The sequence below is a fragment of the Harmonia axyridis genome, chromosome 6 (genome assembly GCF_914767665.1).
Source record: "Harmonia axyridis chromosome 6, icHarAxyr1.1, whole genome shotgun sequence".
NCBI classification, from domain to species: domain Eukaryota; kingdom Metazoa; phylum Arthropoda; class Insecta; order Coleoptera; family Coccinellidae; genus Harmonia; species Harmonia axyridis.
In genome coordinates, this window is record NC_059506.1 from 4,695,390 (window position 1) to 4,714,928 (window position 19,539).

General features: G+C 35.1%; 1 protein-coding gene and 1 long non-coding RNA gene across 2 annotated transcripts; both read right to left on the reverse strand.

Annotated features, from left to right (window-relative positions):
- Positions 1–1,747: 1,747 nt before the first annotated feature.
- LOC123682426 (40S ribosomal protein S3a-like) lies at positions 1,748–2,854 on the reverse strand. The gene is made up of 2 exons (XM_045621029.1): positions 2,827–2,854; positions 1,748–2,376 (listed from the first exon to the last, which is right to left on the reverse strand). The coding sequence occupies exons 1-2, from the start codon at positions 2,852–2,854 to the stop codon at positions 1,748–1,750; spliced, it is 657 nt and encodes a 218-aa protein (XP_045476985.1).
- An 11,969-nt stretch (positions 2,855–14,823) lies between these two features.
- On the reverse strand, positions 14,824–15,865 carry LOC123683218. The gene is made up of 2 exons (XR_006747958.1): positions 15,586–15,865; positions 14,824–15,533 (listed from the first exon to the last, which is right to left on the reverse strand). It is a non-coding gene; the product is annotated as an uncharacterized LOC123683218 (long non-coding RNA).
- Positions 15,866–19,539: the final 3,674 nt, after the last annotated feature.

Below are 19,539 nucleotides of genomic sequence, written 5' to 3' on the forward strand. Positions count from 1 at the left end.
GGCAATAGAACTCCTCCTGGCATCTATAGGCCAATATCAATCACCCCAATATATAAAAAATAATTTTAAGAAAATGTAAAAAAAAGATAACCTAAATTTCTCAATATTTCCATGAGTCAGTATGGATTCCAAGAAAAAAGCTCTACAGAGGGTGCGGCTATTGATCTGATTGAGAATTTAAAACAAAAACTGGATCGAGGTAAGTACATAATAGCATTATTTGTTGTCCTGAGTAGAGCTTTTGATACCATATATATCAAAATATTATTGAAAAAGCTCAAAAAATGGGTTACAGGATCCAGGTTACGGATTACTCGATTTACCCAACCTCAGACAAAATGTGTCGAAAATTAAAAAAATATATGTGGAGTTCCTCAGGGTAGTGTATTCGGGCCTCTACTGTATTTAATATATGAGGGGAGTTTGTCGGTGACGGTTTGTGGTTTATTCACAGCTTCTATTTTTCAATATAGTATTATTTGATTAAAAATCCGATAATTATTTGTTTTATTTTTATTGCAGGCACCAATATCAAATGAATGCATCCCTTTAGACTCTGACCTAAATTCAGATATGCATTTAGCTGTGAAACATGGTAATATTAATAAAGTTTATGAGTTACTTCGATATCGTCCTGATGTAAACCAAAGAAACAGAAAACACCAAACACCTCTACATTTGGCTATAGAGAATGGACATTACCACATAATAAGTCATCTAGTATTCCATGGTGCAAATGTAGAAAAATTGGATTGGAATGGTAACAGACAAATTCATATGATAAAGGTTTGCCCAAACAAAATCGAGTGTTTGGAACAGTTAGTTCTTTGTAAAGCCAATATCGATAGAAAAGACGGTAATGGTTGCACCTTGAAGGGTGAAATATGAACTGGAAGAATGTAAACCAAAGAAACAGAAAACACCAAACACCTCTACATTTGGCTGTAGAGAATGGACATTACCACATAATAAGTCATCTAGTATTCCATGGTGCAAATGTAGAAAAACTGGATTGGAATGGTAATAGACCAATTCATATGATAAAGGTTTGCCCAAAAAAAATCGAGTGTTTGGAACAGTTAGTTCTTTGTAAAGCCAATATCGATAGTATAAGATGATATGCAGGCCTCTATTGGAATATGGATCTACAACATTCCTAAACACCACAAAAACAACGTTGAAAAACATTGAAGTAGCAGAAAGATCTTGCCTCAGAAAAATTACGAAATTGAGAAACCCGAAGAACACACTTTACAATCCTTCGAACCAACTTTTAGATGATACTACCAGTACAATACTTGCTCGAGTTAATAAACTAAGTAAAAAATTTATCTCAAATCAGAACAACAGAAATATTTTGGAACCACTGATACAGCATTACTATGAAGAAACTACAACACGAGCAAAATGATCAGTATTACCACTTTTTGAACACTTAATATCCTTGGGATAACACCCCAGTATAGAATTTAGAGGCACCACTGAAACCAGCTCAGAAACTAATTCTGATCAAGGCACATCTCATCCCAAGATATATACACGCGTTGCAGAGCCCTCAAACACACATGAGGACCCTAAAATCAGCAGATCGAGCCATCAGATGGGGTGTAAAAAGAGCTCTTCATTTGCCAATCCACGTGAGTGACTCTGTCATACATGCCCCACAAAAACAGGAAGGACTGGGAATCTTTAACTTTGCAGACAAGATACCAATTATTGTCAGCAGGAGACTACAACGACTCCATGGTTAATCTGCTCTTTCGCCTGCAACACCTGATTTACCTCCTTTACCACTATCTCCATGGAGGTCTAACAATTTGAAAAGATCAAATCTGGGCTTTTTCAACACCTTTACCTTACGTATAAATACATCATGTAAAGGATAGGTACCCTGGCACATCTTTTCAATATCTTTGGCGATCGAATCAGGTAGCAATTTGTTTACTACTTCTTTCAAATCACTGTGTCCTATAATACGGTTGATGATTTCAATCATCTTCTTGCGGATGGCTTTAACCTGAGTATGTTGTGCATAACAGGTTCTCCTTGTAGATGCAGGGTCTTTGCTATTGAATCCAATACAGAAAACACTCAATAAATACCCATCAGTAGTTTTCACATCGGCAGATGCTTCAATAAGTGTTTGCCATTTCTTCACCATTGATCTGAGTTTATCTGTAGTTGAAACCATTCCATGGAAGTTGGTTAGAACATTACATCCTTGAAAATCTTCAGCAATGAGCTTGAATTTACTGAAAGTCCTATCAGCGTCATTGTCATTTTGAAGATCAGCTAAAGATACTTCAAAGACTCTTCCTTTAAGACCTTGGTGTGAGCCCCACCATTGATGCAGTGCTACGCTGCTCAGAGACCTGGCTGCACAGAATCAGAAAAATGATCAAACCACCTGGATAAACAACGGCTATGATGGACAGCGCCAGAGCTGAGAGTCTGCATTCCTCCTTCCACGGTGGTGGTCTAGGGGAGATGAAACATCATAGAGCGTCCAATAGATATATAGACGTCCTCCAAGATATTGGTCCGGACAAGATTACGTAAGAGCTATATAACTGAGAGCCAATGTCCTCCCCACAGCAGGTCTCTGATATGACAATGGTCAAGACGCAAGGTGCAGAGCTGGATGTTAGAGACGAGAAACTCTATGTAATCTCCTCTAGAGGTGCCCCCTCTTGCACTGGGAGAGAATCAAAAGGCATGACTATGTGGTAAAAAGGTTGAAGAACATCGCAATCAAAAAGGGTTGGCAGGTCACTGAGGAACCAAACATCAGGGACATCAATGGCAGGCTGCTAAAACCGGACCTACTTATAACGATGGGAAATTTCATAATCATCTCCGACGTCTCGGTCAGTTGGGAGGCTCCTGGACCACTAGGCACGACATATAGGACTAAAAAGGCAATATACAGCGACCCTGCATTTCTGGAAAAAGTCCGCTCCAGATACCCCGGGGATGGCAGATTCAAGCATTGCAGACCTTATTCACACCGCAATTCGTGGGGGTGTGACCAACAGTTCAACCGGCTGATGTGCAGAGGCCGCAGGGCAAACTAATTTGTCCACAATGGTAAAGCTTGTACTGGAGTGAAGCCTTGAAGCAAATCAACAATACAGTGATCAAGTTGGTGCGTGTAGTTCTCTAAATTCTAAGTTCTCTTCTAAATAAATAGGAATTCATGTTATCGGCTGGAAGACTGAGGTCGATAGCCATTTGATTTATAATAATCAATAAAGTTTATTAGTCTTTCTCTTAAATTAAAAGTTCAAGTCCCAAAGAATTAATCAGTAATGTTGTATATAAAACATTTTGTAAAGACTGTCCAGCTACATATAACAAACTGCTTTTTTAAAGACAATTTTGGGTGAGAAAAATTACATGAGATGATATCCAAAAAACAAGACAAAGATTGAATAAATAAGAAAAGTGACATTACTATTTAATTGGTAAAATCAAAGATAAGTGTTGTTGCACCGATTTAGCGTTGAAGTTAGGAATCAAATTATGCCAAAGTCTTCCTGCCTTCCATGCATTTATAGGTTGCGATTACACGGCTGCATTTTATAATAATGGAAAAGTAAAACCTTTTCAGCTATTTTCGAAAAATGAAAAATATCAATCAGTTTTTGCATCATTAACAAATGCTGCTGATATTTTCATTGATGAAAAAATGAAAACCGTTCAAGAATTTACGGCTAGTACGTATGGTATCAGGAACTGCACCAGTGTGAATAATGCGAAATATCGCATTTTTATGAAAAATTACTCTGCCAAAGAAGACAGCGAGCACTTCTCAGAAAAAAAAAAGGCTTCGACTCCAACTCCATACCACCATGCTGGATATTATTAATTCAGAAAATTTCACGAACTATTTTTCTAAATTCTATGTGGCTTAATGCAACGGATCCAATATGCGTGAAACTTCAGCCTGAGAACTGCGGTTGGTTCTTAGATGAATATTTAAAACCAGTAGTATTCATTGGGGATCATACACCTTTAAAGATAGAAGACATTGTCGGAAGAACTGAAACAGATAGTGATGATGACGAAGAAGATTCAGAAGTTGAAGATTATAGTTATATGTCCGATGACTCGGAACATGAATAATTTTAAAAAATTTTTGTATTTATAATTTTTTATAATAAACAGAAGTATTTTTTCAATTGTTGTTTTTTATTTTGTCGTCTAATAATAAAGATAAAATTTGCGAGATTAGTATTATATATGTATTTCTATAACCTTCTTTTTTAGTAAAGATGTATATATACTTTAGTGTCATATAAAAAATATACGCACATAAATAATTAATTGATTAAAAAAAATTAAATAACTATTCCTCTATTTTGATAATTATCCACTCCAAAATGATGCACGCATATACGAGTCTATCGCTATCCTTTTCATTTCCAAGAACAAATAGCATGCGAACTCTCTTTCTTTCACTGGACGGACTTCAAACAGCTGCTATGCTGTGTCCTCTTCTATCGCATGAGATGGTTGATTGGGACCTCTCAGTCGCACACATTCACTCGCAGCAATATTTAACTTTTTAAAATTCGACAACCGGAATTCGGGACTGATTTTTCGCAGGCAACCCTATACCACCGTGTTCATAATAAAATAAACTTTAATTTTATTGATTTTGATTCAATAATCAGACCGTTGCAAAATGCTAGTATAGATTTACCTGTTTATACCTGGCTACCCGAGAGTGACCGGAAAAAAATAGGCAACCAAACGTTTGCACATTCTATGGGCTTCATACTTTCTATTGGTATAGAATTTATCTAATAATCAAACCGGTGAAATGTTTAAAAAAAAATAATTTTTTTTTAATTATTAATTAAACCTACTCTGGACTAAAATTTGTTAGGCAACCCATATGTGATATATTTATTGACATGTTAAATTAAATATAAAATACGTTTTATCAAATAAGCATCTCGGTGAAGGTCGTTTTATATCGGGATCCTATACTATAATTTTAAAACAGTGTTGTCGATCGCGTTTCGAACATTTGAACTATTAGTGTGGTTCTTATGTATTATTGTGTCTATTCAAAAGAGTTTTTCAATAGAGTTGAAAATAATTCTGTAATTTTAAAGTTTCAAATATCTAAGTTATTGTTGTAGTTTTTGTTGTTCATTTCAGAGCCCTGATGAAGATTTTGAAAAAAAGTTGACTAGTTGGCCTTTCTTCTAAAAGCTGATTTTGTGCCTAAAATCGTTGACCAAGAAACCTGTGAGACTTCATTCAATTTTAAATAATGTTTGACTCACCCTGTATCAATAATTTTTATTGAAATAGCAATATTTGTGGAGCAAAAGTAATTCATTCAAGATGTTTTCCTACGAGAAATATTATTCGAAGAAATGCTATCAGGTGTGTGAATAAGTCTTTCCCGTTTTTTTTCAAATTTTGAGCCTTTATTGTGAAAAAATGGTTAAAAATGAATTATTGAAAGTATTGGCCATCGCTAGCTACAACTTTTCCCCATCTTTCTGGCAACATACGAATCCCGTTGCGAAAAAATTCGACCGGTTTGGCCTCTATCCAGTCATCCACCCATTTTTTGGCTTCCTCGTAGGAATGGAAGTGCTGGTCAGCCAGGCCATGCGTCATCGATCTGAAGAGATGGTAATCAGACGGAGCAATGTCTGGACTATACGGCGGGTGGGGTAGGACTTCCCATTTGAGCGTTTCTAAGTATGTTTTCACAGGCTGTGCAACATGTGGGCGAGCATTGTCATGTTGCAAAATAACTTTGTCGTGCCTGTCGGAGTATTGTGGCCGTTTTTCTCGCAGTGCGCGGCTCAAACGCATCAATTGTCGTCGATAGACCTCGCCTGTGATCCTTTCATTCGGTTTCAGAAGCTCATAGTAAACCACACCTAGCTGGTCCCACCATATACAGAGCATGAGCTTGGCGCCATGAATATTTGGCTTGGCCGTCGATGATGATGCATGGCCGGGTAGTCCCCATGATTTTCTTCGCTTCGGATTATCGTAACGGATCCACTTTTCATCGCCAGTCACGATACGATGCAGAAAACCCTTTCTTTTATGTCGCTGAAGCAGCTGTTCGCAAGTGAAAAAACGCCGTTCGACGTCTCTCAGCTTCAGTTCGTACGGCACCCAATTTCCTTGCTTTTGGATCATTCCCATGGCTTTCAAACGCTTGGAAATGGTTGTTCGGTCAACTCCCAATGCTTCAGCAAGTTCTTCTTGCGTTTGACACGAATCTTCATCAAGCAAAGTCGCCAATTCTTGATCTTCAAAGATTTGCGGCCGCCCGGAACGCTCCTTGTCTTCCACGTCGAAATCGCCACTTTTGAACACTTGAATCATCGACACAACCTTCTCCATAAGCTTCCTGAAGCAACCGATGAGCCTCGGCAGCAGATTTCTTCAAATTGAACCAATAAAGTGAAACTTCCCGCAAATGACGTCGACTCGGCTCAAATTTCGACATTTTCACGATTTCAAAAATTTATGATGCGAAAAAATTTCAACTAATGTGTTAGTGTGGAATTGTTGACAGATGAATAAGCTTTGATTATGACATATGTAACCATTAAATACTCGCACAGTATTGGTGGCGCCATCTCTTACAAAAAACGGGAAAGACTTATTCACACACCTGATATTTTCCAATTTCAACACCATGTATCTTGAAAACAAGTCATATGATTCAGTTGGACCTATAGACTTCCTTGTTCAGGAAATCATATTCTACAAAATACGAAAATTCAGAAGAATTAGCGGGTGACAACTGTTCAATTAGACTACTGCCTGGTCCTTTCGATGCTTTTTGTAATTTATTTTTTAACGATTCGAACAACGGTAATGAAAGGGGTTCGAAAAACCTACTGATTTTTTTAGTCTTTATTACAGGGACCCCACTACCCCAACCTTTTACACGTTATGTATGGTTACAGCGAAGCGCAAGAAGATATCGATTTTATGCAGATGAAATTGCAGTTTTCATGCAATATGCAATTTCGAATGCGATAGCAGTAGCTTCCGATTGCCGGTGAAAAAAACGCTCGAAGATTGGACTTCCAGAAACATTATGACGCCATCTAAAGCCTAGAATACTGAGTAAACGATTACCTCGAATTTATTGGATTCAATTCTGTTTCAATGCAGGGCTCATTTTAACTAATTGAAGCAATTGAGTTTCATTACATCGATACTAAATGATCTGGATTAATGAAGGATCTGTTGAATATCATTAAACTCATCGATAAAATAAAATTCAATTTGTTCGATAGATTTTATTCGATATTTAAATTAGAATTTGGAAACACTAGACAATAAGTATTTTTGATAATATTGTTAATTTAACTAATAAAGACTGTTACGCGTTACTTTATGAGCACACACAAAACTATTGTATTCTGTTCACCCTGTACCAATTGGAATCAACATGTGATACATTTTTGGAATGAGCTCAGCTCAGAGAGAGGAAACGTGCTGTTTGAAGATAAGACAAACTAGGGAAGAAAAGGCGCTTAACCTTGAGATCCTTGAATGACATCCAATTTTCTACGTCAAATTAGCAGCTACGTTGCCGAATTGAATTTCATTTCTTCGTTTTCGTTATTGTAAGGCGAAGTTCATGTCCCATGGCCTATAAAACGTTTATGGTAAACTAATATCAATTTTGTGCTGAAAATTTATATATTGGGGTTTACAATGATGATCTTTCTCCCTAAAATATTTTCAGACCTCAACCATTTCCTTTTACACCGGAAACAGAGTACTACTTTCTTATTTCAAATGGCAAACCCAGTATATTATTGCATTATCAGATAGCTTACTCGATGACAATTTCAGCAACATGCCAATACTTGGGTATAAGCTCAACGGTTCATGAGTTAATGAGATTGTTATAAAAAATCTTATGAAAAGTTTTTTGGAAAAATATATTTTTTATTCTTTCAGTTTATTTGACGTAGATATTGAAAGAGAGGGGTCTCAAGCAAATCCTATACTTGAAGAGTTATTGAGGAAAAACTCGAACTAAGGAAAACTGCAATTTCTCATTGAATGGAGTAGTCTATGTCTTCCAGAAAACATCGAAAAAAAATAAAAAGTCGAAATTTCATGAATTGTAATCAATTGTGCGTTAAGATAGTTGAGAATCCATAAACCAATGAAATTTTCAATTACGAATATGACATTTCATGAAATGTCAAATTTAGTTACCCAAAATTTGATTATAGTTTCTATGATTTCCGAAAGTCATAGACTACCTACCCCACTCAGTTAGAAATTGTGGTATTTCCTTAGTTCAAGTTTTTTCTCGATAACTCTTAAATTTTTCGTATTCAGAATCAAAATGAATATTCAGAGATGGTAACCCATTATTAAATCTGTCCCGACTGATGACAGGAAATGGTGAAATATTTCTATTTTCTATAAAATACTTGATTGATTTTTCGATCTGGCTATGTAGCCGCTATTTTGACTTAGCAAATTAGAGAGTTTCAAGGTCATATGCCTATTTTATATGATTACTCAAACTAGTTATAACATTGATGAAATCAGAAAATGTAATGAAATATTTGTTGGGTAATCTCACCAAGTCCTTTTCGTATTTCACCAAAAATTTTTCCTTCAGTGGTATGAACATCTTTAGGATGCGAAATCATTTTTCTTCAGAACTCGTCATATCAATTCTGACATTGAAAGTGGATGGAGGAATAGATTCGATTGCGAAATATTCATCTTTTTTTACACAAGCCATAGAATTTTGCCAAAAATCATAGTCGAAATCATTAAAAACATCAGTCACACAACGAACTAAAACTACGTAAAAATGCATTTCGATAATACCCCTATGGACCACACTGGTCTATGCGAATCATTAGAAAGTAATTAAGAAGTGATAGATGCAGCTAATGAGTGTAACCAAAAACGCCCTCGAAGTGGAACGGGGAATCTTCAGCCAATCAAATCGTGACATTCTTGTTTCCAAGACTATTTGCTAAATACCGGGGTTTATTCGAGAGTATTGTTAGCAATATTTTCATAAAATCCAAAGGAATTTCTGAAAACTTGGACAACCCTGGTATAATTGAAATATTATGGCTTCCTCCAAGTGACTACCTACCTCCTATTTTCGTATTTATTTCATTAAAAACCAAAGCAAGAATTTCGGTCTATAATAAATTCCTTATAAACAATAACAGTCTATCCAGTCATTCAAGTTTGTTTGGGAAAAAACAGCTGTTGAATTCATTGCCCCAAAATAAGTCAATAATAATAAACTTCATTCCAACAATAGAGACTTCATCAGGTATTTACATTTAAACTGATATCAAAGGTACGAAAAAGGTTGCATTTACAACAGAAATTAGAATCAACAAGGGATTCGACGTCTGAAAATATTAGAATATACAGGGTGAGTCAAAAATGTGTACCGAGCTTTCTGGGGGTGATAACATTGAAAAATAAGTATAGTTTGATAAATAAACTTATGACCCAAAATGCATATCGAGGGAGATATATCCTTCCAAAATTGATAAATAAAATTTCACCGCATAACTTCTAGACCGTGAATGCCACCACATTGAAATTTCTTCTATATGTGTATATATTTTGTGTAAGTAGTAAAATTTATGACAATTCTGGAATGTATAATTGTAGAACGCTGTAAAATATTTGTATGTTTGTATGACACAGGTTGAGAGTAAGATGAGTAGCCTTAGGCTATACTTCGCCTGTGTTATATTGAAGGTGAATAAAGACGTTTATAATTATTATTATTATTATGTTATTAAAGCCAAGTTTTCAATCTCTTCAATGTTGAAAAAAATGTTGACTTATCAAAAAATTTTAGTTTAGTCAATATTGTATCTGACAGATTTTCAGTCTCACTAGTGCATTTTTGATATCACTCTACTCAAAGTCAGAGAAAGATAAATGCATTATTGAAATTGCGTGACGCGAATGATACAGAAAACCGTAAACGTGAGGTAAATGTAAACCGATGACGAATTCAAAAATCATTGAAGGCAAAACAAGGGGCGATAAAGCGGATAGATAAAGGAAAATAATAAATCTCAGACATGGACGTGCTAGTAGTGCAATGAAAATAATCATCTTCAAGGCTATAATGAACTCGTAAACCGTAATAGGGTTCAACTGTTTACAGACGTAACGATTTTAAAGAAAAGTAAAATGATTATTGGTTCATTTTAACGGAAAAATTTTCGTTCTCCGTCTTGACGAGAATTCAGAAGTATTATATTTTGTAAGTCAGTTTTGGAGGGGGAGGGCAATTACCCCCAGTAACCCCCCTCCATATCTACGCCCTTGGACATAACATAGAGAGTGGAAACCCCATTCTATAAATGCAAAAAAATATCGATTCGAGTAAAACAATAATATTCAGTTCATTATTTTCTGCAGATTATAACAATTTCTCTGGTTCATTATTGTGAATGTAGAAACATAGAATCCAGCATCGGTTAACACGATAAAAATCAAAAAGCCCTGCTATCGTGTGTATGAAAATTACCTTCGTAGTCTCATTCATTATTCATCCTGAAAATTCAATTCTGTTCTCCGCTTTGTATTTCAATTGGTCGCATTATTTCCAATCATTTGAAGGCATCATAAAAATTGTTTCAGTATTTCGAGTTGTTTTATCACACGACATCCATCGAATTGTATTAACATCATAGTTCAACCATTTTTACCTCTATGGATATTTCATTATTGTGTATTGTATTGCATAAGGCGATTTTTTTAGAGACTTATATATGTTGCTTTTACACTTTCTTTGCTATTATGGAATATACTCAATTAGTTGAAATGAGTATTTATAGATACTTAAGATATAGTATAGTGCCAACTGAATGGAAACAATCACATGTAAGTTGTGTTTTCAAATCAGGCGATAGATCTCGTATGATAAATTATCGCCCAATCTCGGTTATTGATAATTTTGCGAATATTTTTGAAAAATGCCTCAAAAAAAGATTGACATCGTTTCTTGAAAGGAGTCAAATACTGAGTAACATGTTTGTTGAAAAGTTGTGGTTGAAAAGTTTTCCCTGAAACCAAACTGTTGTTTGGTTTCAGGGAAAACTTTTCAACCACTGATGCGATTCAGGAACTCGTTGAGAGGGTCATTCATAATATCGATCATAATAGAAAAGTCCTTGCTGTGTTTTTAGATTTGACCAAGGCGTTTGATACGGTGGATCATGTTCTGCTTATTGATAGATTAGAGGGTGCCGGTGTCAGGGGTGTTGCATTGAGGCTAATCGGGAGTTATTTGAGCGATCGGTTTCAGAGTGTCCAGATTAGAAATGTGTTGAGTCGTCCACTGCCTGTTGATATTGGTATACCACAAGGAACTGTTCTTGGCCCAACCCTATTTTTGATTTTTATTAAAGAGTTACTTCTTGCTTCAGACCTTAATGTGGTAGCTTATGCTGACGATTCTGTTATAACCTTCGAAGGACACACTTGGGACGAGGCTTATCAGACTGTGATAAAGGGTTTGAAAATTATTTATAAACTTCTGTTACACTGTCTATTGAGTCTGAATACCGACAAAACTAAGTTTAATGCTTTTTCACTCAAGGCATCTCATCAGTCACGCTTTCGGTTTCTACGTTTGCATGGGGATCATTATAACCGGTTGGGATATCAGTGTCCAGCGATTGAAAAAACTGAGTCAATTAAGTATCTTGGTGTCTTCGTTGACCAACATCTAAGATGGAGTGAACATGCAGCCTATCTTGTGAAGCGTCTCAAGAGACTATTCTACATCTTTTTCAACAGCAGGAATGTTCTCTCCACAAAAGGATGTTTTCGTGTTTACGAGGCTCTTGTATTTTCTGTCCTTAGATATGGAATTGTAATATGGGGTGGGGCGAATAGGTATAACACGGGATGCCTTGAAGTTGTTAATAAGGCCATACTTAAAATAATCCTTAAGGTGGGTAGAAGGTTTGCTACTGAGTTGTTTAGGTAGAGTCTGGTCAATTAAGTATAAAACAACTGTACATTTATGAAGTTATATTAAATCAAATGAGAAAGAAAAAAAAATTATTCAACACGAATTTCAAACCAGACAGATTCTGCGAGGAGATATGTTTGTTCCATAAAAATCACTTGCAGGAGAGCCTGTCATATTATGGTCCAAAATTTTATAACCTCCTCTCCCAAGAACTTAAATCAACAACCAATGTAAAAGGTAAACTTTTCAGATATCATCTCCGAATTTATGTAATTGTTAATTCTGATAGATTCGAGGCCATCCTATCGGCATGATTTTTTGTTTTCTGTTTTTTTTTGCATTTCTTTGGCTTGTTATGCCTTCCAATTAGTAATTTATCTTTTTGTCGTTTCTCTTCCAACAAATGTATTGATTTTTTTGGATAACTGGGGATAATGTTCATCAGTTGTAGAAGCAGATAATGACAGCATACAAGCTTGCTTAGGCTGTATATTTCTGCAAGTGAAGTTTTGTCTGATGTATATTTATACCTATTGATGAATGAATTGAATTGAATTAAGAGTCCAGTGGCGTACTCTTTTTTTTCTGGATGTAAAATTTTTGGATATATATTACTTACCAGTCTCAATGAGAATACCACAACTTTTCTCTTAGTCCTTGAGTAGGCATGGTACCGCTTTGAAAAGAATATATTATCAACTTTGGAAAATATATGTATAGGGTGAGTCAATAGTGCTCGACTGGTCGATAACTATGGAAATTTTGGGCTAGGAGAATGATTCAAAATTTGAAAGGCTCGTCCGAAAGTGATGAAATACAATACCACTCAGTTTTTTCAAATGACAATGCCCAATTTTCATATAATAGTCATAATCTCCATGAAATTCTGAATTCGAAATACCGCACAATTCTTATTGCATCATTTATCTGTTTAACTGTTCGACGTAGACCACTTTTTCCGACAAATTTCATGAATATAAAGGTTCTAACTAAAGATCATATTTTGAAAACCGTTCGAGATAATTGTACCTTTTTTTTATCGAATTCCCGAAAAATCTTCTGCTAATTTACTTATCATCTGAAAGTGGTCCGAAAGACACTGCAACTTTAAAAAAATTATATTTATAACATGTCAATAAGTCAATTTATTCGTATGGCATGTCCAAAGTTTTTTAACTGTCGGATACCCTAGCGAGTTGTTGAGAAATGCGGTGTGCCTAAAATGAATAGTTTTCAATATTCTGCAACTTTCATATTTTGTACGGGTGAACATTCCACGCACACAATTCCTAAGGGATAAGATTACTCATTTCTACTTAATACCTACTAATAATATCAATTTGAAGATGAGCCGAATCAAAGAAATCATAAAAATATTTGGAAACATTCATTTTGATAAAATGAAATATAGACCACGTGAAAAAATAGATAAGTAGTCTGAATGTACTGCAATACATTGCAGTACAAAAGTGATGCAAATGTACACATTTGCATCACTTTTCTTTATTTAATTTCAAAGTAAGCAATTTGCTTTGTTTCACCTTCTTATATTTAAGCTGTCCATAAACCTAGAATGCAGTAATTGAGTTGAGTGATCCACAGTATATATTAAAATACTCAGGGAATGGCATGTGGAAGTAAAGACATGAAGGCATCTCATCACAAACTGGACTCATATACAGGGTGTTTCGAAATTAGACGTGAACTTTGAAGGATGTGTCAGTATGGTGCATTTGATGTCATTCAAGCCATATTAAGTGGTAACCAGAAATCAAGAGGTCTCGAGATATTTGAGTTCTTGTGATTCTCAGAAGATTTCTCAGCTTACTTCGTTTTTCGTCAATTTTTTCTACATTGACCAAATTTGATTATAATTTTGTATTATTTCTGTGGCCAACGAGAAGTCCAGACCTAACACCGTCAGAATAAACGAGGCAGGAAGAAGATTGAGAGTAAATATCACGCGGAAATAAACCACTGAAGAAATAAGAAACAGGGCATGTGCTTGAATGAGGAATGGTAGAGGTCATTCCAATCCTAATTTATGAATACAGTTTCTCCTGAAATTTTGAGTTTAATTGCAATAAACAAAAAATTCAGTATTTAAATTTCTTTGCTTCTTTCCCCTCCCAAATCAAAGACAGATGAAACAAAACTAGTGCCTGCATTCTAACATTTTTAGGAAATGAAGAATTTGGCTAGTTTTCTAATAATTTCGTCATACTTAAATTGTGGATTTCGGAAGCTGCAGGAAAATTTATGATAGAAATTTACTGTTCTTTTTTTCATATACCATCTTTCAAATAATACTAATTCTTATTCAACATCTAATATAGTAAAGTTTTGCTTTTTTCAAAGATATCATATCTTTCTCTAATGAAAATAATCCAAAATTCAAATCAAACTCGGTCAACGTAGAAAAAAATTGACGAATAATAATGTGAGGTGAGAAAAAATTAAGAATCAGAACTCCTGTAGTTTTGATGATATACCTTGTCTATAATAACAAAATCTATTCTCTCGTGCACATCATCAACCGAGCTTTCACTGAGGGTTCATTTCCATCAGTCCTTGTTAACTGTAATCAAATCCCTCTTTAAAAAGGGCGATCCTGATGATATTGGCAACTACCGCCCAATCAGTCTACTCATTGCTTTCTCGAAAATTTTTGAAAAGATCTTGGTGGACAGATTATTTAACTTTTTCCATAAATTTGGGATCTTCTCGAGAAACCAACATGGTTATCTACGGGGAAAAGCACTGCCACTGCTCTTTATGAGTTCACTTTCGGGATTGTTGTGTTACGTTATTTTTCTCAACAAGTGAATTATTTTCAAATATTCTCTAGATGTAACATAAATAAGGTAAAATGAAGCTCGCGGCTTAGCTCTAGTGGAGAAGGGGTGGATTCTATAATTTTTTTCTTAATTTAAAATGAACAGCTCAATAAATAGGGGGGCGCCAGATAGTTTTAATAATATCAATCGAATATAAACAAGATTCCTACTTTTCTGTAAAATTTCCAAAACTACCAAATTACTAAGTACTTGAAGAGAAAAGCGTTATATTTATGATATGAAATGTAATTAATGAATTTGAATTGAGTGCACTTAAGTATGAACAATAATTTAAAAGAATGAATGCCGGCTTTCATTTACAGAGAATTTCACAGATAATGGTATTCACAATAAAATAATAAACTGTAGGATTTTAGTTAAATTTCAGAGTCTATATATGGTCCAATATGGTTATTCAATATATTCAAAATAAATGATTAATTTTGGTAACTTTCTCTAATGAAAATAAAAGGGTTGTACTCATCCAGAGGGAGAAGTCCAGTTGATGGAAATGTTGAATTCGGTTCGCTCCCAACCGGTTAGAAGTTATTCCAACCCTCAGTATAAGGCAATGGGGGTGCCTATGTCCAAGGGATGTCTTTGCATCAACCAACACGCCAATAATTCAGGTTGATCCACTTATATATCGAATCAGTAAAATATTCAGAAGAATTGAAAGAATTGAAAGAATTGAAAGCCTGCAATTAAAACTCATGAAGACAATCATTTGAAATTTGTACTTTACATTACCTAAGATGGAGGGCGGCTTTTATAGAAATTTCTATCAGAGTATGTAGAATTTTTATCCCGTACAAGACGGAAATTCTGCTTGATTCCAAAACGTGATATAAATATCCAAAATAATCAGCAAAATTATGATATTATCTGCAATTTTCCAAATAATCCAACTCAAATGGTCGAAGACAGAAAATCTTTATTCGGATTAGCTGAGATGCTCTACACTCGAGAAATACGGAAAAATGAGTTCCAATTGATGTATCTATATTTCACAGATGGGATTCAAAACAAGTTTTTGTGACTTGACAATTTGACGAGAAAAGATGTTATATTGGTTGCCTATACTTGAGGAGCGGGAAATGATATATTTATTTGAAATGACCACCCCAACACAATTTCTGGCAATTCAATACCAGAATCGCGAACAAGACAAAAACAATTAGAAAGTGTACCTGACGATTCCACTTCAGCGGTACATTCATTCTCCAAGCAGAAATAATATTAAAATAAAAATGATAAAAAGAAAAAAACGTTACAGTTGATGCACCTGAAGGTGGGGATGATCCTATTGGATTCTTTATGGATAATTGACAGTGTGAACCATGAAAAACTGTATAAGAGAGAGTCCCAGCTTGAATTGATACGTAGCTATCTGAAGAGTAGAAAGCAAAGAGTTTCACTCAACACTGGCAACAGCATCCATATATCTGACGATGAAATTGTTGATATAGGAGTGCCTCAGGGTAGTATTCTGGGGCCTCCCCTTTTTGTGCTATATGTGAATGATCTGCCATTCTCTTTGCCATTTCCCATCATCTTTAGAATGATAAGGCTAATGTTGTTTGTTGATGATGCCAATGCCCTAGTGCGAAATAAAGACATGAGTTCGTGTATCGAGCAGACCCAGACAGCTTTCGATGCAATAAGTAACTGGTGTAGTCAAAATGAGCTTTCATTGAATGTCAAGTAGATGGTGAGCTTCTGAGATCTGTCTTTTTGACAAATTTCGAATCTCTCATGAGATATGGGATTGTCATTTGGGGTGGTAGCTTTGATAGCGGTAAAATTTTTATACTCCAAAAATCCACTCTGAGGACTATGCTGTGTCTGAAGAATTGGGAGTCCTGTAGAGGCAAATTCAGACAAAATAAAATATCGCCCATTTTCGGTGTATACATCTCAGAATGCGTTTTTTTCTTAAAGAAAAATCCGCAATACTTCGACAATTTTTATAATATAAACAGGACACGCAAGAAAGTCCATTTTAAATATCCTATAGATTGTCTGACATTAACAGAGAAAAACACAGTATATGTGTATAAAAATTTATAATAAACTCTGAAATCTGAAATCCAGAATCCAGGAACATATTAGGTCTGTCCGTTTGCCGATCTCCAACCCTAAAACAGCCTTGGCCGAACATTGCCTGAATGAAAATCACAACTTTAATTTTGAAGACGTCAAAATATCAAATAGGGAGCCATACTTGAGCAATCAGCTAATTTTTGAAATGTTACAAATAAGTATCCATGACTCAGTAAATTCTAGAGCTGACATCCAACAACTTAGCCGATTTTATTATTCCTTATTAAAAACAAATATCCAACTACGCGGAATGAATAAAAATAAAATAAAATAAAGATTTCTAGCCCCTATCGACTTCCTTACTTCAGCGCATCACATACATACATCTAAGTTTTTTACCCTAATTTGTTTCGAGTCCGCTGTTCCTTTGATTTCACCTCCGTCTGTCGGCGTACTGTCTATGCATCGGTCGCATTGTTTGTCCCCGTTTTTTAATTTATTATGATTTATTTTTACGTTACTTGAAATATTGGAGAGTTGATTTGAATTTTAATGAGATGATTTTGGGAAGATACATTTGTCTACCTTGTAAGTACTTTGTACCTATATGTGTGTATATTACTTTTTATTTTTATTCTTATTTTGAACTAAAAATGTTTTGGATTATATAATGTTTCTTTGTATATCTAAATTATACCAGACCATCTTTTCGTGATATTTTCTAGTCAATAACTTTTAGTAATGCTCATCTTTCCTTTATTTTTGTAAACACCTTCATCAATGTTACAAATGATGTTTTCCGTCAATTTTATAGAGCCCTGAGGATGGAAATAAATTTTTCCGAAACGTCATCGGCGAACTAACAGAGTATCATTTTCCTGTTTCTCTGATTCTACAACACCAATCTATCGTGAAGTAAAATTTTTGGATCACCACTTCAGATCTTGTGAGATCTTATAATAAACTGCCTGAACCTATTCTGAATATAATAAATTTCAAACAATCCAAACACCAACTTACTGATTTAATTGAAGAAATTAAATTATTCTCTTTATTCACAGATTGTAATTATAATAAGTTTTTTCCTTATGTTTTGTTCGACGGTTTGCCATTTCCTTGTTAACAATGATTCTGAGAATGGGTGTTTATTGTTAAACGTAATAAGTTACAGAGGATACAGACTATCGCCTGTGCGTAAGTAATAGTAGGTCCTATTATGCAACTCGAATAGAAATGAAAGAATCGGATCGTAGGCAAAAATGATTCTCCCGGTGAGTCTTTGACTTGCACAAATATTTCAACCGACGATTCCTGTTTGAAACGATAGAGGCTATTGAAAACCAATAAAAATGTAATTTTTAGTTATATCTCGCAAATGGAAAGAAATCGAAGGTAATTATTATCAGAAGATAGTTTATTATTAATGTGATGAATCTATTCCGAACATAAATTTCTATCAAAGTCCGGTCCACTTCAAAATACCCGCTTTACTAAGTGGGATAAAAAAAAATCGAATAAAAAAAAAATAGTAAAGGAAAAAAATGTTTCTTTTGACATCAGGAATCTTTGGTTGAACTATAGGTAGGTATAAGTCAAAAACTCACCCTATATATATATGTAGGTTTTCCTTAAACCTATAATAATAATAATAATCGAGCAATTGTCATACAACCTCCAGGCAATCCAAGAAAAACTGCAAAGATGGAGAGAAAAGCCCCTACATGGACGACATTTCAACCAGTTGAACCAGGATCATGTCGACATTAAAGCGTCGAACTATTGGCTCACATCAGGTGCGATGCATCCAGAAACGGAAGGATTTCTTTTAGCCATCCAAGATCAAGTGATCTCAACAAGAAATTACTCCAAGCATATCATAAAGGATCGAACTATAACTGACGATCGATGCCGTTATGGGTGTCCAACGAATGAGACAATCCAACATATCACGGGAGGATGTCAAATGTTTCCAGGAAATGATGATAAAGAGAGACATGATGCAGTAGGAAAGATACTACACCAAGAAATGGCAACCAAATTAACACTAATTCATTCTGAAAAAGTGCCATACTACAAGTACCGACCGGAAACCATCCTGAAAAACGAACGCTATAAACTATACTGGGATCGTACAGTTTTGACTGATAAAACAGTCCCTCACAACAGGCCAGATATATTGCTAGTTGATAAACATCAAAAGGCAGCAATACTCATCGACAAAGCAATACCTAATAACAACAACATGCGTCATAAAGAGGTCAAAAAAATTTCAAAACATAGGGACCTCGAATTTCAGATAAAGCGCCAGTGGGGAATGATATCAATGAGAACTATTCCAATTATCATCTAAACAACAAGCATAGTACCCAAAAATCTCAAGAGAAATATCAAGCAACTAGGACTTAGTGAGTATATATGTAATATAATGCAAAAAGCAGTTCTTTTAGGTACTGCAAGGACGGTGAGAAAATTCCTAGGAAGTGAAGGATAGGTCCAAGGATCGCGTGTAAGAGGACCAGAAGTTCGACGAGAACCAGGGGGACCACAAGGACCAGACACGACCGAGCTCCACCCTTCTGATATTTTAAATATCTGGGATTGAGTGAATGTTCCTCTTAGCGAGGAGTGAGAAGCCGACGGCGAGGAGAAATCCTACGTGCA